The sequence below is a fragment of the Watersipora subatra genome, chromosome 10, assembly GCF_963576615.1.
Source record: "Watersipora subatra chromosome 10, tzWatSuba1.1, whole genome shotgun sequence".
Lineage (NCBI taxonomy): Eukaryota > Metazoa > Bryozoa > Gymnolaemata > Cheilostomatida > Watersiporidae > Watersipora > Watersipora subatra.
Genome location: NC_088717.1, coordinates 44767350 through 44790369, shown reverse-complemented (window position 1 = coordinate 44790369; position 23020 = coordinate 44767350). Strand labels below are relative to the sequence as shown.

General features: G+C 33.8%; 1 protein-coding gene across 1 annotated transcript in view; it reads left to right on the top strand.

The window, feature by feature from the left end:
* LOC137407123 (short transient receptor potential channel 4-like) overlaps nucleotides 1-23020 on the top strand; it is a 60056-nt gene that overhangs the window by 4462 nt on the left and 32574 nt on the right. Inside the window, exon 3 of the mRNA XM_068093723.1 lies at nucleotides 20071-20329. Within this exon, the coding sequence (XP_067949824.1) occupies nucleotides 20071-20329 (259 nt within the window). The remainder of the gene's footprint in view (nucleotides 1-20070; nucleotides 20330-23020) is intronic.

Sequence of the window (23020 nt, the reverse complement as noted above, 5' to 3'; positions counted from 1 at the left end):
CATCCTGGCAGTCAGATGACTTCAAACATGAAAAACAATTGTTAATGGTAGAAAAATACCGATACTTTCTGATAAAATCTACTAAAACTCCGTTCATCTTTAAAGACAAATTACCAACTTACCGCTTTAAACTTATAAATCACAGTCTGTGAAAACGTTGGATACTCGTTTAAAGCAAGACACTGCTTAACTATTCTATTTCTAAATTATATGTTTTTAAGAAATTTGGAACCTTTATTGTTGAATAGATTCACTAATATCTTTATTTCTTTTTTATTTATCATTTTTACTATTATTATTTAACAAAATCACTGATCTAATGTTTTGCTGTATCTAAATCTGTTTCTGGAACCTGACTACTAAGCAAAAAGCCCTCAGTTACACGAGAGCTGTGCCTGGTGTCTCATGAATGCATGAGCAGATTTCAATGTTTATGCCAACAGATGTGATAGTTGAATCACAAAGGTGACTTCTATTGCGTCGATCGCTCAGCCTTTGATCAATTGTTTGGCTACCAACACATCTGTGACGAAAATTGTCATTAAAAGGCAAACTGGTCATAAAAAATCTTATTTATGCATTAAGCTAGGAGCACCAATTTGGACACTTTCTAAAAGTGAGAAAAGTAAAGGTTTGACAGTTTTTAAAATATATTAAAATTGGTTGACTTTAACAGACACCAGAGAGGCATTTAGTTTGAGATTCATGCATAAATTAGCTTAACCCAAATCCTCTCAGTGTTAGCCAAATAGTAATGTCACTCAGGTACAGTCGTTGATAACATCAGGTAAAGTAAATGAGTCAGAACCCAGAATGGCTATCACCTTACGTCAAAAACCTTTCTCACATAGTTGAGAATTAGCGAATAATTATAGCTGTGTAGGTGTGTTGAATAGTTTTTACTCGACAGCACTGGTTGAGAACTTATAGATACTTTCATAAACACTTTCATAGACAGTTTTAGGCACTTTTATACACACTCTTATAGATACTTTTGTACACACTTTTATAAGGACTTTTATAGATATTTCCATAGACAGTTCTATAGATGCTTTTATAGACATTTTTATAAACACATTTATAGACATTTTCACAGGCACTTTTATAGACTCATTAATAGCCACATCTATAGACACTTTATAGACCCTTTTATAGACCCTTTTATAAACAAATATTGCATTTTTATATGTCAGCTAACATTTGTATTAATGTTTTCTTATCAGTACGTAAAAATGATGCAGTTAATAAGCATGCAAGTCCTTTAGTCTGAAATATGCAGGTCTGCAAACAATGCAAAGCTAGGTGAGGAGCAGCAGTAGCTGCTAGACTTCTCTTTCGTGTGTTGCTGTTGTAATGCAAAGTTTAATCAAAGCTAATTACGTTAACAAAGTGAGTTTTTCTCTTTGTACTTGTTGCTTAGCAGGAAAAAGTAGTGAGCCAGTTAAATTGATCACTACTTGCTTCACTTGTTGGATAGTTCTTACCTAAAAGAGGTAGGAATTTTAAAAATGCATAAAGTAAGAGTTTCTATACCAGATAGGAATGCAATTGTATTGGCAAGGCAAACTGAACTTTGTTGTTTTGGCATCCAGAGTATTCAATGCCCTGTAATGTGAGTTGGATGAAGTACAGCCATGTCAGGCAGAAGGGATAATAAATAAACAATAGAAGAAAGAAGAAAAATAGGAATAGGGCAGGCTGCCAAGGTTCTGGCATGGATTACATAGGAGTAGGACATTGATAGGAGTTGAAGCAACACGTGCCGGTTCCGCAGACGTTTGAGGTGCAGCAATGTGAAGATAGCAACATATTGCTGTGTGAAAAACTGCCAAGTTGGTAGGAAAAATCAAAAGTGTAAAAAAGGTCCAATGCTCAACAAGTACACTTGGAGAAGCAGTAGTTGAAACGCTACACCGTGGTCTTCAATAGACGGTAGATTTTATTGCTTCATTTGAATCAGGCAGCTGATGCTAACAAACAGCCATTGTAACAATCAACTCAAGAGGTCTTGAATACATTTTCAAATACATATATATCTGGATACTAGCTGTGCCACCCGGCGTTGCCCGTGTAATAGAAGAGTATTTGGACAGAAAATTGATTTGTATTTAACATATAACAACATTTGCCATTCTAACTTTCTATTTGAGTTTTGCTATTAGGGCCATTAGGCAGTTTAATAATGTAAGCGGACAGCTTCTAGTGACGTTATGCTATGACCCGCGTCATACGTAAAGCAGTTAGGTATAGCTCTGATATAATGCCTTATATTGGTCTGACAGCAACTTCGACTTCCATAGTCCAGTGGGCTAGATGTACGATCTGAGAACGGCTTGGTGCAAGATCTAGTCCTTGTTGGTAAGTAATATTTATTTCAAGATTTTAAGATCTATAGCCAGATTTCCGACGAATGTGCGACACACGGGCTTTGAGAAATATATAGATATCTTTAATACAGTTTATATACTTGATTTGACATATCTTCTTACCGCAACAATAACTGGAACGCAGTTGTTCAATAATTAGACAAAATTTGTTCTTTCAACATATTCGTTGTTTCCCATCCAGATATTACGGATATTTATATATCAATAGTGTGCTCAGGCTATAATGAATCCAACTAATCTACTTTCAAACGAAAATTTTAACTTTTTTGTCTAGCGAGCAATTTTTATTCTAACTCAAAATTTAAGATTTCACAATGGCCCTTGTCGGAGAACTAGTCCATTTCAGAGACTCCTTTTAAAACCTTCAATGATTCCAACTGTCAAATTTCCATCATAGTATGTTTCAGTTTATGAACTTTCTGTTACTACAACCAGTTCACTATCCAGACTCATCCATAATACTATTAGATTATCAACGTTCAAAGCTATTTTGCTCAACTCACTCTTAATTCCTGATTTCGGCTTTTTCATTTTCTTTTATTTCATTTGACATGATACAAAAAATATCATTTGGTTGATGATTACCATTGCCGATAAAAAGCCATGCAAGATCTTTGAATGTTTTTTTTTTAAATTTACTCAAGACATGCTGTCAATGGTCATTACAAAAACTTAAATACAAAAGTTGGTCAATTAGGTATAAATAAAGTGTATAAATTTATAAATAAGTTTAAATTTGCTGTCGACAGTTGGTGAAAGTTAATGTTATTACATAGCTATGGCACTCAAAAAAAATATTTGAACACACTTGAGAAGCAAAAAAAAAGATTGTTTTTTTTTCAAATTAATTCAGTTTACAGACTTGAATAGACAATGTACTTAGGTATACAACAAATTCCATGAAAGACATAGTCAGTCAATAAAAGTTTTTAGCAGATTTAGACACTCTTCTGACTTTCTTTTTCAAGCCTTACAAAAAAGGCGATTTAAATCCTAGACAACTACGTTTGTGTCAGAATAATTTTTAGTTATCCAGTTTAGAAAGCACTCATACTTTAAAAGTCAATATGACAGAAGACAGGCTGTTGAAAAACAGGTAGCTGCAACATTTTAAGATTCTATACCTATTCCTAGCTGTATGTGACCAGTAAAGTTTTTAATCGAAGACATTCAGCATTTAAAAAAGACTGAAATGCTCGGTTTAAGCAAATGTAGTTTGGTTGACTGTGATGTATGCGCAAAAAGGCTGACAGGAATAAAAATTAGGGAATCTTTACTATAATAAGAAACATGTCTGTCTATCTATTCTGTCTGTGGAGGTGAGGATAAAGAATTCCTTTAAACAGGACTTCAATTCATTAACTTTCAGCTGCGGTATGTGAGCCAAAGTTTTTTTTGCGCCAATCGATTTGATATAATTATGCGGACAGCTATTGCACACAGATGATACACTACACTGCCAAGGTACTATTGAGTATAAATTGAAATTAGATGCAATCAAACAAAACAATGCCATTTTTTTTCACTGAGGGTAAAAAAGTCAAGACCACTGTCAGCTGTCAGCTGTCAGCTGTCAGCTGTAGGCACAACTGATTTCTTGACTCATTCTTGTTACCTAATTTTGGTTGCTCAACTGGGTCATTCATTAAAGGTAATTATTTGAGATGAAATAGAACTAAACCAAGCTCCATGTGCTAGAATGTTTAAAAGCATAAACTATTAAATATGGGAACAGTCTTAAAACAATCGGAATAATGTAACCAAAGTCACTAAATGAAAAAGATATAAGCTGAGTAGGATTAAAATTTAAATGAGTAGGATTAAGATTAAAATCAGAGAAAAAGTGTTCCAGTTTCTCTCTGAGTTTGAACTATAAGTCATATCTTGCCAATTTTTATTTAAACAGAGTGCATTCATCTCACTCACCTTTAAGCTTTCGAAAGAAAATATTGATAACCAAAATCTTCTCATGAAACCTTTCTTGAAGATAATTCTTTTAATACTATAGAAATGTACGATGAAAATCCATTTCAAGGTCTAAAAGTTTAAAGGTTTACTTGCAAAAAATTTAAATTACAGCTAACTGGTATCAAAAGGTTCACCATGTCTTACTCTGCTGTCTTGTAGGTTCAAAATATGTGGAAATGTGATTACAAGCTTTTAAAAGCTCAAAAACGAACAGTTAATCGCAGTCATCACGAAAATGCCGTAGGTTGGAATCCCTTTCCAAAATGGCTCAAATGGGACGTAGTTGGTTACGTCCTATTCGAGCCAGCAGTATTAATGGCTACTGTTTACACTTTTCTGCAACCTCAATCTTCGAAATATTTTCACAAATATACTTCACGTGTTTAATAAAACCATGTCTAATGTTTTTACGCGTCTATTTCATCATCGTTGTAATGCTGTCACTTTGAGCACTGATGTATCAAAACCTACCGTAAAATTTTGTTTAATTTTTTATCTTTAGCTCGAAGGAGTGCATATCATCCTCTGATAAACATGAAAAGCCTGTTGGTCACTTGTGATAGTAAAAAATGCTGCAAAAGATGTTTGCGTTATTTGGCAGAAAGTATGGATCACATGATCAGATTATGACTAGATGATTATACCAGGCTGAAACGAAACTGTAAATTAGCGAGCATCTATATTTGATAAGAACTTTCCGGCAGAATCCAAAGTGTTTATCATAAACTAGTGGTACGAGACGGTTTATATGGAGTTTTTTATTGGCTTTTCAATTCGTGTGATAACATCATGTGCTAAAACATTAACCACATTTTTTGAGTACGTCATCAAAATAAAGAGATTCCAAACTACAGCATTTTCATGATGGCTGCGATTAACTGTTCGTTGTTGAACTTGTAAGACCCTGTAATCACATTTCCACATATTCTGCACTTTCAACACAGCAGAGTAAGACATGGTGAACTGTTTAATACTAAATAGCTGTAATGTGAATTTTTTTGCGAGTAAAACTTTAAAATGTTTCTATGAGTACTGGTTAACCTGGCCTGAAAACAGACAACAGTAGAATGTCAGCATTCAGTCCAAAGTTTTTGCAAATACATTAAATGTATTTGAAAAGATTTTCTACATTTTCTCTATTTCTACTAATTTTGTAGAAATAAAGGTTGCTAATAAAACTAAACAAAAAGTTAGCTTTAAAAAACTAGAAAGCAAACACTTTCAAAAAAAGGAAAGAAATCTAAAAGCACTTACAATTAAAAAGATACGCAATGCATCAAAAGCTTGAAAGGCTCAGGTGTGCTGTCAACCCAGCCAAAAATGAAGATGATTGCAAAACTTGGCAAAAGATGCCTCACCAGCTGCTTCCCTTCCATCTGCTTAACAAATGATCTGCAAGAGGCTGTATGACCAAAGATACTCTACAGTGAAAAAAGCATAGAAGCCAAATTTAAAGACTTCCCAGATTAAAAAGCTTATAAAATATCTTGATTCTATTGAACTTTGACCTGTTTTAAAAGTGTGACAAGATAGAATCATTATAGGAAATCACTGTATCAGACAGAATTGAGTACTTAGAAGTTGATAGAAGGGAGTTGGTCACAATAGTTTCGATAAAGAAGGAATAATAAGTTAACCAAGACGGTGAGTTATATAATTGAGTTACCTGAGAACATTTGGAAAGGATACATTTAGTGAGTTGCCATACAGCGATAGCGTATCAACACACTACCATATGGCGCTGCAATACCGTCATGGAAACAGCCATGCCACTCTCATTCCGCCATGATTTGCAGTGTCACTGTTTGGAAGCAAAACAGCCGCGCGATGCGCCATCTTTGTGCCATGGAAACAGCCTTAGCTACCAATGGCGTAGCGCTTGTGCACGCGCATAGATCTTGCTTCCCAGTTGCTTCAGAAAACGTCGAATAACCATCGCTCTATTATAGCGCCATATGAAAACATAAACTGCGAGTCGGCTCGGCGTAGTGATTCGACATAGTGCATCCAAGTGTGGCTACACTATCTCCGTATGGAAACCTAGCAATAGTTTTTTCCACAAAAGCCGAGGCACATTGTATCTGTGTTGTCAAGAAAGCTAGCAATTCAAAGCACTAGAGAGATAGTTATGGCAAGAGGCAGCCTATATGAAAAGTTCACAAAAGTATTTACTTGTTTATGAGTATTGCAGCATTGCTACTGCAGGTCACGTAGAGAAGTCTTTTTCTAGAACTTCATCTCGTCATTTTGTTCATCATTTCAAAACATTTCAACTTGCGTAACTATTATTTGAAATTAGTATAAAATGTTTATGTAAATAAACGTATACTTCAGACCAACTGGCATATTTGTGTTATTAATCTTTCTGTCAACTTAGTCTATTGCGACCTATGGAATAAGTACCATGATTGGACACATGACTGGAGCGGTAAACAACACGCACAGAAAATTATTAGTGTATTCTAGAGTAGGTTGAGTGACATTTTATGCTGACAGGCATTAAGAAACATATTAGACATTAATGTGGAACAAAATAGTAGTTTTCTTTATAAAAAATCTTTTTTTTATGAAAACTACTATTTTGTAATTTTCTTGAAAAAACTACACAATAGTTGTTTTTTTGTAGGTTTTAAAAGACAAAAAACTACAATAAACTAGTGATGTAGATTTTCTTAAAAAATCTACATCACTGCTTTAATTTATGTAGAAGTTGTATCTGATGACTACTTAATACAATGAAGTGGTTGAAAACCTATAAAGATTAATTGTCTTATTAGAAGAACTGTGAATTGAGGTGGTGAAATTTGACAAGTAACCTCAGCAATTGCTATATTGAAAAACCATATCTTATAATTTTGTCACAGTCAGTTTTAGGTTACTTTAAGTCTGAAACTTTCTTTAATAGTCAGTGAAAAGTTGGACAATGTGTTTAGCTTACTCTATGCTCAAAATTTAAATGAGCTCGTAATAAAAGTTGGCTTTACAAAAACCCAAACAATTTAAAGGAAATATAAACCAATTGCTGTAAATCATTAAAAAATTTTGCTAAATTAATTAGTGAACATGTGAATTTCATTAAACCTAGTCACCCAGGAATACTTGTAGTATAATAATGTTTAACTGAACAGAAGTGTTAACTCCTTTTGTGAGTTGCTCTGATGGTCTTATCAGATTAGTATGTGACCTCTGTAAGTCAGTGGAAAAAAAAGATAGAAGTTGGCTAACAGTTACCCTCTTTCAAGATCTTTGATCTTTTTGTTTTACGTTTTTCTACCCTATCAGAGAAGCTTATGTCTCCTCTGGAAAGTCGAGATTAACAAATTTGTGATTTGTTCATTTTTCTCTTAGTATACCTGAAACCTACTAGTATCTCTTTGACTGAGTGAGCATTTAGATTGAAGTCGGGTTATTACAGCAAATTCTTCTTGTTACTTACTAAGTTTCCATACAATGGCATCTGGGTGCGTAAGTGCCTAAGCCCTCTTCTGCGCTTACAAGCAAATCATGGTTCCATAGGGCGCTATAGTAGATTGGTGATTGTTCAAGGCCTTACCTTAACTTGGCGTGACGATGCCTTCTCGCTTGACACCTTATGGCCTGACGCCTTAACATGGCAACAGACAAACAGACAGACAATATTCTTATTACAGTAAAGATTTTACCTAATCATCTAGTTATCTGCCAAGACAAGTGTCAACATATCTTATTGGTTGACCTGCAGCAGTTAAACTAAAGCATACCGGATGTGTTATGGAATGTGGACGCAGCTCATTAGCAACTTTCCCTTCATTATTCGTAACTGTCACGTAAAGTCTTATCTGATTCTACCAAAAATGATGAATGTAACTGTTGAAAATACAATTCAGTCAACTTTCCTTAAACACTATTAAAGTTCAATTGTATTCTTTTTCAATTTTCATACACAGGCACGTAGTTCAATTTTGCAATACCAAATATTACTAAAATGCTTTGAACTATTTCAAGAACTTACGGTAAACAAATGACATCACTCTAGAGAAGTGGCAAATCAAAATGAAAATTCAGGACTTACTGATATGTACTTTATCATACAGAGAGCAAAGAATTTTTATGTATGATTGTTAAAAGAAACTTGGCTAACCTCTGGCTGTCCAACTAGCTAAAAGGATTTCATTTGGTGCATGATACTATTAAATTTTAAGCATGTCACGTAAATAGGTGAAGTAATGTAAAGTGTTTTGGCTCATTAAGTTACTGCTTGCATTCTCTCGCAATAATATATTGTTGCTATCTTTGCTATCTTTGCTATTTATCTTATTAGAAACTTCCGGTGTATTTTAGATCTGCAAATACAAATAGCACGCAGTCGTCCCTATGATCAGAAAAAGATGCCCGCTACTCTTCATTTTGTGAATAACGAGGCACTCATTAATGACGCATTTTTTCTTTGGCAGCCATGGTGTAGCGTTTAGTGCTCCGTACCATCAAGCAAAGAGTCAGTAGTTTGAGCCTCGCTACGGGATGTTACAAAGGGCACCTAGTCGCAAGGTTTCTTCTGTGCACTCAGTTTTTTCCCATCGTACTCAGGAATGGTAAATTTTTTCATGAGCTTTTTTGCACTTAAAATTCTCTTCCTCTGATTCATTGAAGGTGAGAGAAGCTATTGGTCAGAGACTAACCAAGTTAGCTTAGTTAGTCCTGTTGGTTTGTTTCTAGGATGTGACATGATTCAAGTATTATCAATTATGACAAAAGCATGCTATACCATTACTTCTGGATCATGAAAGATTTCATATCTACTCCATAAATTCTTTCGGATAACATCGCAGTTTCAGCGGTGGATTCTTCGAAAACTGTCATTTGTCATCTACCTGCCACACCATGTCAAGCGAGGAGCTGATCAGTTAAGCAGTTTCAACAAAACATTAGAATAGAATTCAAATAGTGCATCGAGTCACAAAATGTTTCGTAGTTTAGTTCTCAAAAGACAAAAGAGAGAGAGAGAGAGAGTAGCCACCAACTCTTTTGTGTGTGAGCAGTAATCTGTCCACCATAAATTACATCACATCGCTTTTGTCTGGTCTGAATAACGTTGGTAACTGTTGTATGAATCATATTTCAGTACCGCCAAGTAACATAACCTAATTACTCTCAGGATTTGAGGCTTAATGTTTTGATTGACCTTCATGGTTCTGATACAGTTGCAGATGTGCAGATATGGTCTTTATGATTTTGTAACTATTTTTCTGGAGCCAGATTAGACCCTGTTTTGTTCAAATGTTTTATCAGTCATTTAGGATTATTATATGAGGTTGTTAATGATGGCTTATATACAACTGTAAAGCTAAAAAAATAATTAAATTTTATTGTATTTGAAGTAGGTCACCAAAACAGATTTTAGGTATAGCGAGAAGACTGGAAAGTTGCCATCAAGGAAACCATCATTTTCTGAACCACTTGAAAAAGCTTGAACGATTGTTTTTGTAGACACTGTATACCTGCCTGAAAAGGGCCAGCGGATGTATGATGATGTGTTTATGAGTATAAAAAAAATGAAAGAGTGATTGAAAGGCTTTTAACAAATGAAAACAAGTTTGGTATGAATTAAACTTTTTTATATCTTGGTATACTTTCTTTTTTCTTTCTATTTTCTGCTTACGTGTCTCAATTTCTTTTATTTTTGTATTTAACACTGTTTTTTATTTTTTTCATCTTTTTTCTAAACAATCATCTTTTGATGTCTTCACTTTTCTATTTTCCATCTTTCTACATATTGCTCTCAGAGCTCTCAAGTTACTGCGGCAATAACAATAATAAAATCTGTACTTCTATTATGTAAAAACGAATGAAGTTTTAATGTTTCTTTAACAGAAATAAAATTGCTGACTCTAAATTCTGACTGCAATTGCTGTTCATAGTTCTGTTCAGCTAAGTATGTATAGAACCAAAACTTCAGGGTTAAACAGATTTCTACACCAAATTTCTGGGTAGAGTTGTTACCACCTCAGTTAGCTCACGACAGCTGCTGGAACAGCTTATGACTTGTCTCCAGTTTTGTCTGACATCATCCTCTTTTCATTTCAGCTTGAGGTTGTCTACAAGTAGATGTATTTTATTCTTCTACGCTAACATTGAGCATTCTAATATTTTGTGTATGTTCAAACTCTTCTTTTGTTTTGAATATCCAATTAAAATTTGCATAAAGAAGTGCAAAACATAATTTAAATAAATGTCGCTGAAATCTTTAGGAAAATCAACAAATGAAGATAATATGAAGTAAGTAATTTAAGTAATATCTAATGAAGATATTACTAAAGCTATCCACATGCATAGATTTATAAGGATTGTTGAGTAGTGTTCACTTGTACTGCGTGCTAACTATTAGGCTATGCTAGTTAATGCCGGGAATGCAAACAATTTATGCGTTTTTGACACTAATGACCACGCTTCGCTCATCAAGAGAGGTCACATGATTATTATCATGGAAGTTTAATCTCTTTTATCACTAACAGCTATAGGCTCATCCAGGACAATATTGCTTAAATCTAATAGAGTTATTCAACACTTATTGTTTATAATTCCACTTTCTATGCGTGACTAGACTCTAAACACTTGAAAATAAGAGAAATAAAAGCTTTGTGCCTGGGCTAGACTGGTCTCGCCTGTAACAACTTGTAATTAGAACCAATTTGGCAGGGGAGAGAAACAAACAAGTTGTTGACTTGTTAAATATCAGTCAGACATAATGCGCAAAATGGAGACACTTGATACTTGTTACTCATATAGGTTTAGTTCATAAATGTCTAATATAGGTAGATGAACAATACAGGCTAAAAGGTTAGATCGTATAAATTAAGCAGTTAATGTCTGCAGGAAAATTACCGAAATATGAAAATTGAAAACATGAAAAAGTTGGCAGTACTCCTAAAACTCTTTAAACACAATCAAAATGAAAGATAATTTTTTATTGCATTTTATATTTGTTTTTGTTTTTGGTCTACCCAAATCTCTTGACTGACACAAACAAAGACACATATTTGGTATTTAAAGGTGACCTTGCGCAAAATTTTAGTGAACTTTATCAGAAAGTTTCAATAATATTTTCTTATTTGTGATGATTTTTGATGTTTGAGGTGATCTGACTGCCAGGATGTTTCAAGATGAAAGTTGACAAAGCTTGATCGTGATTAATACACCCAGATTCAGCAAAAGTGCTACTATGACATTTATAGTTGCAAAGAGATCGACAGAATAGAGACACGTAACACTGCAACTTGAGTGCAATAGCTGACATCAACTATAGCAACTATAGCTGCAAATTCTGCACGTAATGTTCTTCTGAGCGTTTGAACTGCGATAAAGTTTTGTTTACCTCAAACATTAAAAACAAATGCAAAAGGGTAGAAAAATACCGTTACTTGCTGATAAAATCTCTTAGTATTTTGTAAAAGTTCATCTTTGATGTTGAATTGTACTCTTTCATGTAAAACCAATATAACGGCCTACACTTACTTTCCTGACTTATACTGTTAATAAAATTATATAGATTTTTAGGTGAAAAATGTAATGCACTTTGTCTACTAGTACCCTTCATAGTACGACTCTCCAACGCACTGAAGCTAAGTACTCTAATTTAACTGTTTTGACTCTTTCTTTACTAATGTCAGCATAAAACACTGTCGTAAGGTTAGAATTCTTTTGGTAAAAAGTTACCTCCCCATATTATGGTCTGTTAGCAATGGCTGAGAGTTATTCATTAAATCAATTTATTAACTATTTAATTATATTAACTATTGTTATTAACTATTATTAAATATTAATTAATTTTATTTATAAAATCGTTAGAAAACTACAGAAGCACTAAGATTAAAAACTAGGATTATAGAATGAAGTCGCCGAAGACTTTTGGTTATTTACATGGCAGCTTTAACAGAAAAACTGAGGCTATGATTAATTAGCCCAGAATAAAAACTAACGGAGCCAAAATTTGTAAATCTATGATAAGATTTATGACTACGCAACTGAAAATACACTAATCACACGCATAGTCACGGAGCTAACTGTAGCTATATCTCCTCCAGATTGCTGCTTATCTAATGGATAATATTCTACATGTTGCAACCACATTTTCCTTTTGACGTACAAAAACTAGAGATTATAATCTTCAAACAAGGAGCACGTTACCCTGGCAACACTTTAGCTCACAGGATTATCTCTGCTAATGTAATAATGTGTTTGGAGAGATTGCCAACGGATGGCAGAAGCGCGAGAGTATACGAATATCTTCTAGTCTAGAGAAAATAAATGGATAGTACTGGTTGATTCTTCCAGTGCTAGGTTTATGCATTCCACAATCTTTTTATGGTGTTTAGCACGGTTTCTAACTGTTATTTACACACGGCTGTTAGTTTTTGACATTCTTTGTAAGCTATAAAATCTTTAACCTTTATGTAATTGTCAGCAAGCTTGAACAAAAGCACAATATCGAATACGCAAACAATTGCCAGCAATTAACACATGACTTGTGCATCTGCAATAGTCAGCAATTAACACATGACTTGTGCATCTGCAATATTCAGCAATTAACACATGACTTGTGCATCTGCAATAGTCAGCAATTAACACATGACTTGTGCATCTGCAATAGGCAGCAATTAACACATGACTTGTGCATCTGCAATAGGCAGCAATTAACACATGACTTGTGCATCTGCAATAGTCAGCAATTAACACATGACTTGTGCATCTGCAATAGGCAGCAATTAACACATGACTTGTACATCTGCAATAATCAGCAATTAACACATGACTTGTGCATCTGCAATAGTCAGCAATTAACACATGACTTATGCATCTGCAATAGTCAGCAATTAACATATGGCTTGTGCATCTGCAATAGTCAGCAATTAACACATGACCTGTGCATCTGCAATAGTCAGCAATTAACACATGACTTGTGCATCTGCAATAGGCAGCAATTAACACATGACTTGTGCATCTGCAATAGTCAGCAATTAACATATGGCTTGTGCATCTGCAATAGTCAGCAATTAACACATGACTTGTGTATCTGCAATAGGCAGCAATTAACACATAAAGTTAAATGTATATATGATGAGAAGCGGTTAATACACAAAGTCATATAAACATACAATAGCTAGCAATTAATGCACAAGGTTGAATGCGTACACAATGATCAGCTTGCCGATGCTGGTTCAGATTTCTTTCACTCAGATGCATGTCAAGTTCAAAGCTAGTGGAAAAAATCACTGTAATATAATCACTACATAATATACATGTTTATATTAAACTAACTAACGCTAGAAAAGCATTGGCTGACAGGCTATATTCACATCAACAAAAAATATCATTTTTTCAAGAATCACTTAAGCTCCTGTAAAATCATTTTTAAATGGCAAATGGGTAGAGCAAGTTTTTTATGTGCCTAGTTTACTTATAAAAAATATTCTATGCTTAAATAAAGCTGATAATTCGCCAACTAGTTTTTATGGTTTTAAATAGCAGACCCAATTATTGCAAAACTCTCTGGGTCAATAGAGCAACGAATGTTGCACCGTGTTATAGTGAAGAGCCCTTTTTCTAAAACATGCGTTTTGTCTTGAGGTGGAGAATGAACTGTTTAGAGTATAAAATTAATAGTGTCTCTCATGTAACTTATGATTAACGCGAGGCATAGTTGCTAGGACTGTAATAATCTTCTTAGTTGATAATTAGTAGAAAAAATCTTTTCACCTATGCATATAAATCTCAAATTCCATTGTTCGGTGCGTTTAGCTACAGCTATTGAAATCTAAAAATAAAAGAACAACGATAAGTTGGATTTGATCTCGGAACTTCCCGTTCACCAGGCGAAGACCCAAACTATTTAGCTACGCAAGGTGCAATGGATTCATTAGCCGATATGAGTCGTTATCCCAGTTAAAATACTCATAGCACTCTGCAACGTCACTAAAGCTTGTTCTCACCGCTCTTATTACTAACTTTAGCAATACGGATAGTAACTTACTCAAATTAACCAATGGCAATGTGCCAGGCTAATAGCAAGTGGCAGGCACTACATTACCTGTCACTGTTTATAAGCTGTTTTTAATACCAATGGAACACCGGAAATTTGGCGAGTTTATTACTAAAAGCCAAAAACCATTGTCATAAAATAGTTACTTATAATTAATATTTTGATGAAGAAACAACCAAATAATTATTTAGTAACATAAACAATGATTGGGTTTTTATTTTTTCAAATGAAATTGATGCCATTGATAAATGCAAGTGCTAGATTATTATTAGAATTGTCTTCTTCTGTTGACCCAACAACTACTCAAATAAAGTTCACGGACCTGAAACGGTTTTATATCTTAGGCAGAACACATAATTGATTCTCAGCCATTCCCTCTCTCAAAGGAAACCAGCATATATGCTAGCTCTGCCTACTCCTGTGCCCTAGCTAGCCAAGTTTTCGAACATTGTCTCTTTGTTAGTTTCATCATAGCACCATTACATCTTGACAAAGAATAGCTAGCCTGTAGATTCCACATTGAATGCAGCTTTGGGTGTTTTTGGAGTTGCCTTCTCTAGCAAAGCTGTTTGACTTTTGGAAGGTAGTAAACATAGCCAGTAACATATTGGCTAATGTAATTATCAGCTCTGTAATTGAGTTTAATTGGACAGATAATTGCTAACAACTGATAACTGAATCATGTTTTCGGAATTGTCTTTCTTTCCAGGAAAGGCTTGTCAACAGCTCTTTAAAAGGTCACCACATTTAATTAGCGCAAACAAGTTGTTCTGTTGTGGCAAATAGGACATGTATTTTATTAAGCTCTGTAGAGAAACAAGTAGCATTAATAAGAGAGATAGAAAGGTTGTACCAGAGTACTGCTAGTTATCCCTACAGGCAAGTTTTTCAAAATGAGAAATAGTTTTGGCAATGTACGAAAACTTCACAAATACTTATGAACTAAAATTTATCAAAACTGGTTCAATTAAGGATAAAAGTGAAAGCTACAAATTTTTTAGACATCTGCACCCTTTAGGCAGCTGCAAATATTCATACAATTAAAAGTTTACAGAATAAGCGAAAGTCTACACTTTGTAGTATGTGCATGGTTCGGCTCGAGGTCCTACAACAGAACCGCGTTCAGGTGCATCAACCTTTGATTTGGCATTTTATGGTCTGCATATGTTAATACCGTTAGTGCTTATGAATTGCAGTGGGGTCCTCCTAAATAGTTTAAAAAATTTAGCAAAACCTTTAATTTAAATTTGGGATACTAAAATCCGAACTTACTGCGAATGGTTGTTTGATAGGAAAACCTGTGCATGTTGTCAAAGTCATGTGGCTACTACATTCTTACAGAGATTATATGTTTACATAATATTAATTTGTTTAATTTTTTGGTTAAATTTGGCATATTTTTTGTTTATTTTTAAGTTTACAAGATTATACTATTATAAGATTTTATTAAAATATTATTACAGTACTGCGAGGATATACTATTATATTACTATAACACCATAAGATAAGATTATCATAAACTTGTAGGTTAATAAGAACTTAGATAAAAATACCTGTACTAGATTAGCCTCAGATCTTATTATTTCAAAGTGTTATTTTGATGGTTATTAGGTTTCTGGGCTGGATGACTCATTCATTGCTTCTTATATATTATAATTCCTTTAGTATTCTTAGTACCCGGTGGTCTAGTGTGCCGTGAGAAAACGTCAGTTGTAATAATTAACAGCACAATTATTCCGGTCGGATGTCTCCCTAGCAAGCTTAAGGTTGGAAGTTTGAATCCTGTTGAAAGCAGTCTTTTTCCAACCTCTAATCACGGCTTCAGACGGACACGGTTCTTATTATAATAAAGATCAGTTTGCAAGATAAACTTATCTCATGTAAATATTTAGTGTCTTGTATTATGTTATCTTGTTTTTATTGCATTTTTTAAAATTCTAATTTGAAGTTAATTGTCTGGTTATTGTGAAAATTACTTTTCTTTAGTAGTAACAAACATACTGCTGACCATTTGTTTGTAAAGCAGTTGATTCATGCTTTGTCTATTAACTAGTAGAGTAGTAAAAACTGACACTGACAGTTCATAGAGACAACAAAATCTCTCAAAACAAGCTCAGCCTTATTGTAAGACAAATTTATAATATTTACTATAATAAGAGTTGTTTCTATACTTCTGTTTGAAGCCACCCTTTGAAGTCAGAAAAAAGATTGATGTAAACAGGATTTGAACTCATGACTTTCTACTTCATAAACCAACCCACCATCTGTGCCAAGCAATCACCAAGCCACAATTCAGAATAATTATGCGGATATTTATTACACCTGATGATCTCTCACAGCACACTTGACTGCCAGGTTACTAGCATAGAATAATATTGCAAGGGTATAAGTGCTAAACACAAGGTTACTCATAAACAAGTAGATTTCAAGATTTTAGACATAAAGCAGATCTAACAATGCTTGCTAAAAGTTTCTATCTAGTCACTTACATATGTACATGTACGCTTATCCCAAGCTTGTGATCATTTAAAAGAGAACGCGACTCCTAATCAATGGTTTCATAGTCTACTCATAGCTTTTGCATTCAGTTCCATGCGGCCTGCTTATATGTTCGCATTACTAAACTAAACTACAAGCCTAATGTTTATCAGTAACAGGTGGCGATTCCAATTTCTTGTAACTGAGGTAAGATAATATGATGCTAAACTGTTTACCGATTTAAAATAACATTATACGCTATCTATGAATTGTCGAGTTAGACGCATTGTTCTATTTTGTATTAGACAAAAGACCTTTCAGTTAGCAAATCCTTTCCGGCACTGTTTAGCTGATACTGAAAGACTGTTCATCCCTTGCTTTACTTGTTTGTTCCTGATCAATATGAGAAAAAGTGCAAACAGCTTGCGGGTGTTTACTAAGATTATAAGTGGGTAAAAATAATGGAAGCAAAAGGAAGCAGTGAGTAGACGATGCTGAATATTTAAACAGCCTCCAGTGAGTGAAAGCTGTTTACGGTTTGCAGCAGTAGAACCAGTTGAATTCTAAGTTAAGGTTGTAAAGATTTTTTTAGGAAAGTTACTATAAATCGACCATATTGTCAAATGGTGGCTAACATTTATTCACATCAATTTGGTTAATTAAAGGAAGGTTGAAAAAAAAGGTAGATTTAAATTGTAAGTTTTTGGGCCTATTCCTCAATATTGTAGAATATTAGCAAATTTATATGAATAACATATTTCGTATTATCAACTAAAGCCGCATTCGAGTATGAATTCTCCGGAGGTCATTAATCAGTGAGGCAGAATAATTACATAATTATTCTGGGCGTATGTTTAATTCTGCTGCAAGAGATATTTTGATGTCTCTAAGGAAAAGAAGGAGCAATTAGCTGAAGGCCATACTCTAGTCAGTTGTATAACATCTAAGCTTTAATCTCGGTTTGCGCTTTGACTGTTAGGATCAACATGTAAGTAACTAGTATTATTATATTATTATACATACTTTACAAATATTTCATAGATACAAAAAAAACGTAAGGAGCATTAAAAGAAGCATAATGACATACAAGGAAACAAAAGAAACGAGAAATTGAGACAACAGAATGAAATAGGAGAGATGAGAATGAGCGGAGTTGGAAGAATAAGGAAAAGTTTAATGAATAAAAAGTAATATTAAACGAAATAGAGTGAAAGAGAAATATAGAGAGAGAGAGAAAGAGGTATGAGAGAGAAAGAATCAGGAAGAGAGAAGAAAGGATAAAGGAGCAAATAGAGTAGAAATGAAACTAGAGAGAGGAAAAGAATGGTGGGAAAGAAGACAGAAAAAAGGAGAAGGGAAAGGCAAAAGAGGTGAATTGAAAGGAGAGAAGAGAGAGGAGAGAGAAGAGAAGGGAAAGGCGAAAGAGGTGAATTGAAAGGAGGGAGGAGAGAGGGTAGAGAAGAGACGGGAAAAATATTAATTTAATAAAACTTGTAATTTTAAGACTAATAAATAAGTTAACCTGTATCGTGTATTATAACAAATTTTTACAGCAGTTTATTTTTGGTCACATTTAGGTTCACGTTACAATTAATTTATTTTCATGCATTTCCTGTTTGTTTGAGTTTTCAAAAGATAAATTTGATTAGTGAATTTATTTTAGCTGCCAGTATTCAAACCGGACTAAAAAATTTATATGGAAAATCAGACAAATAAACTACATGTATCCGTGGTGATGGAAAAACAAAAAGGCAATGTACTTTATGTTATTAAATAATTTGGTCATTATCCTATTCAGCTGTATATATCAACTCAGCATGCCTTAAAGGTCAATTTAGTTGGTCATTTATGCTATAGTATTAACCAGCTGTGAGGCAGCAAAGGTTATCAAATAAAATCAATGCAATTAGCTTATAATGTTTGTTTGATAGACTCATGTTTCAATATTTCAAGCTAGCAGGCTTACTTGAAATCTACATCAGCTCAGAGCAGCTCATCAGTAAAATATAGTAAACACACGTGATCTCATCTCCTTCTTCTCATCCACTTTGAAGCTCCAATACAAACACTCCAAATTGATTCCTTCTTGAGAAGGACACGCGGCCATCTAAGAATGGATACAAGATACTTGTACTAAAGACAGCACTGAGCTAGCTCAGCTTGCTGTCTAAAGATAGAAGCAACACCAGAGTCAAATATAGCATACTGTATTTCACGTTGTTTTTCTATGAAGTGATACAAACGTTACCTCGTACTTAGCTTTATTTTTCAAATCAGAGCACACCGAGGGAGCCTTTATCATCTGTAAGTTACTTCCTTAATTTGCTTTATTCTCGGCTAACAGCTCCACAAACTCTAAGCCAATATAAGAACTTATTCTAAAAACTAAGTTTTTAGAGAACTAGTGTTTTATAACATAGATTTACTAAATAATTTATTGATGAAGTAATACTACATAGTATTTAAAGGTAAACTTCCTAAATACTTATGCCAAGTTTTTTCTCTGAATCTCTTACTCTCTGACTCGATGACTAAACATTTATGAAAATTCCAAAGCAAGTTTTACTTCACCAAACAAAGTTTTATTTGGATTTACTTATTGGAATAATTACCTAGGGTTTTTTCCTCGCCAATGTTTACAATATATTTATTTGGTAATATTATGAATTTGATATGTTTTTACAATATTAATATTTGTAGTTTTTGGTTAAACTCAGCATATCTTGTTCATTTTTTAAGCCTCTAAGATTATTATTATAGCTTTATATGTGTAATACAGCAAGGTGTTATATTATTGCTTAAATTATCATAAGATGAGAGTATTATGAACTTGGTGGGTGTTAAGAATTGAATTATACCTGTCCTAGTCTAGCCTCAGATCTCATTATTCATAGATTTATAATTTTGTGTAGTTATTAGGTTTTTAGGATAAATGACTCATTCATCACTTTTTACCTATTACCATTCTTTTATTAGTACTAATTTGTGAGATGAATTTATCATATGTAAATTTTAGTATGTATTTGATGGAAATACCAGAACTTGACCCAAACTTTTTCTCAACTGAAATTGAACTAGATTAATTTAGTGGTTAACTTGTAGCATTTGATAGCGGGTTAAATCATTTTCAGAAAGTTCTTTGTAACATAAAAAAGTAAAGTTTTATGACCTATTGTTCAATTTCTTCTTGGCCAGCATAAACAAATGTGTTAATTTGAACAGGTGCACTCGGAAACATAACTCCGTAACCAGTAACGGCTCACATGTAAACGAAGCGATGGACAAAGTCTTCAAGGAGTACCGGAGGCAGCAATCTCAAGGAACTACATCCGTAACTGATTCAGAACTTGAGAATGGTTTTGGAGTAACACACGCAACCCTACGCAAGCCTGAAGTTCTGTCAAACCAGGAGAAGCAGTTTCTTTCAGCAGTTGAACGGGCAGACCTGGCAACAGTGCGATTATACCTAGAGCAAGCGGAAGTGAGTTTGATTGACCTGTTCGGTTGACCTGGTTATTGTACAAACATACCTAGTGCATGCAGTGGTACGTCTGGTAAGTTCAGCCCACAAACCAAATAAGTACACAGAATGATAACTCATTAAAATTTACAAGTTAAACTCTATCATGGCATCACAGAGCTGAGGACTCAGCTAGTCCTCTGCTGGTCCTTTGCATCGCAATCATTTATCATTTTTAAAGTGCTAAAAGATTTTAGCTAGTGGCTTTTTCCATAAAACTAAAACGTAGTTATCACCTATGTAGAGGAAAAATGGCATTTCGCTTTACATAGAAATGGTTAATCGTAATTTGCAAAGAAAAAAACAAATTTAGACTTGGATGTAAAATTAGGCGATGATTGGAAACTAATTTGAACTCTTATCAAACCATTGAGTAAGACTCGTCTGTAAGAGTTTATAAAAGAGATAAGAGGTCTCCACCTCTCCACAGTAAGAGAAAACATGAAGATCAAATTAGAACAAAAACAAACCAGAACTTTGGGAAACATAAAAAATAAATAAGCAGCTTTCATAGTTTTAGCAAATTAATATTAATAAAATTAATATTAATAAAATTAATAATTTTGATAATATAAAAGTTCTCCCGAGTTGCTGAGAGAGTGAATAGAAACTACTGACTTGTTTAGCTCTTTAGTTTTTCTTCAATAAACACTTTTGGCTCAACCTCTCTCCTTCATCTAGTTTAGTTTTTTATTTTGTTGCCAACATGTGATTGTCTCTAGGTTTCTGATCATTTAAAAGGAAGCACAACTCCTGACCAATAGTTTTATAATCTATTCTTAGCTTATACCGCTACCGATAGTTCCTTAAAGCATGAAGTACACAAATGCTTAATTAAGATCTAAACCTGTGAGTGATGTGGTACCGTAGGCTTCCTCTTTTACAGTATTACTTGATTTAAGTCTGGTATCAGGTTGATTGATACTATAAGAGTATTGGCATCAATTATTGGCATCAATTATTGGCATATTCACCGCTCTGCGTGTGAATAATTAAAATATCCCAATGCAGTTTGACATAAGCAGACTTCTTCATAATTGTTATGAGGAATTTATTTGGTGCTATATGGGATATTTCATTAATTTAATTTAATTTCATGTATTTTTAACCATGCCAAATTTTACTTTATACCGTAAATAAAATCTATTGAACATCATGTTATTTATAGGTTTGACCTTATGAAAACTTTTTCTAGCAACTATTGTAACTGACAAATTAAAGAAATCAAATAAATTTCAAAAATAATTTCAAATTAAACTGTTCAGATAGAGCTGGTTAAATAATTAACTAAAACAAAGTTTTTCAAACACTTTTTTTGTCTCAAACATTTAAATAACTGGTCTGTTACCATAACTACTTGCACAATTTATTTTGTGACTTTCAGAAGGAGATAAATCTGAAAAAACTTTTTCAAATGTTCATGACAGTTGACAAACCGCTGCCGGCCGCGGTCATCAATAATAAAGCAAATGTGAAGGCTGGTATTATAATTCTCTTGAGAGTTAATGAGACCAACTTACAATATAATTGTTTCTTCTGCCTACAAATAATATAATTACCTCCTTCCGAAAAAATATTACTAATTCTTAAAAAAAATCACTAGAATAATGATCTCTAATTGGCAGTAACATTGTAATAAAATCTCTGAAAACAAATCCTTTCCATATTAATTATTGGATATTGTAATACCAGTTTTTGTTGCCAAATAATAATTTGTATTAACCCTTCATAACAGATATAGTATGGTGGCCTAAAGAACTCGACCTGTGAACATCGGGCTTGGGTTAAATTTCTAGCCTGTAGTTACCACCTCTGGTCATAACCTAAGAGCTGTCCAACTTTGAATTTCCCCCTTTTTCAAATCAACCAATGGAGTTAGTGTACAGGGTGATAGGCTATGACATATTTCATTATAACAATTGCTGGTAACGTTTTTTTAAGGTTTGAAGTAGAGCGCAAGGCTTGTAACAATAATATTTTGTATTGCATCTTTTTGCAAAAAAGCTAAATAAAAACAATTACTTTGTAACAAAAGTTAGTTTGGAGCTTTTTGAAATGCTGACCTTTTAATAATTCAGCTCCATCATATCAGGAAGCAAGAAAGAAACAAATAGCGTGAGCTAAACACAAACTAAGAATGAAAAACTCAACAAAAAGCAATGAATTATATGGGTTGATAATCCTGATTTTAAAAATATGCCTACAAACCAGTTAACTTAGTTTCTTGTAATCTATAGTAACAAATCTTATTTTTGTATTGTGTTGTGTATGTGTGCGGTGTCTGCGGTGCGTAGTGCATGCAGCGCTTGGCGCGTGCGCGGTGCGTGCGCGGTGCGTGCGCGGTGCGTGCGCGGTGCGTGCGCGGTGCATGCACGGTGTTACTGTGTCTCTGATTGTTTCTGTATGTTTGTCTTTGTGTGTTTGTGTGTCTATGAATGTATATGTGTGTTTATGTGTGTGTACCCTAAAGGTGCCCTAATTTTGGTATCGGTATTGGTGCCTTATACATATAGGAGTGTTTGGTATCTGAACCAGCATCAGCCAATCTTTTTTTTTTTAAATCTGAAACTTCAGATCTTTTTTACAGATCAACTATTTAGTGAAAAATGGTATTTTAACCTGCTGTACAAATAAAGATCATCAGCTGCAAGT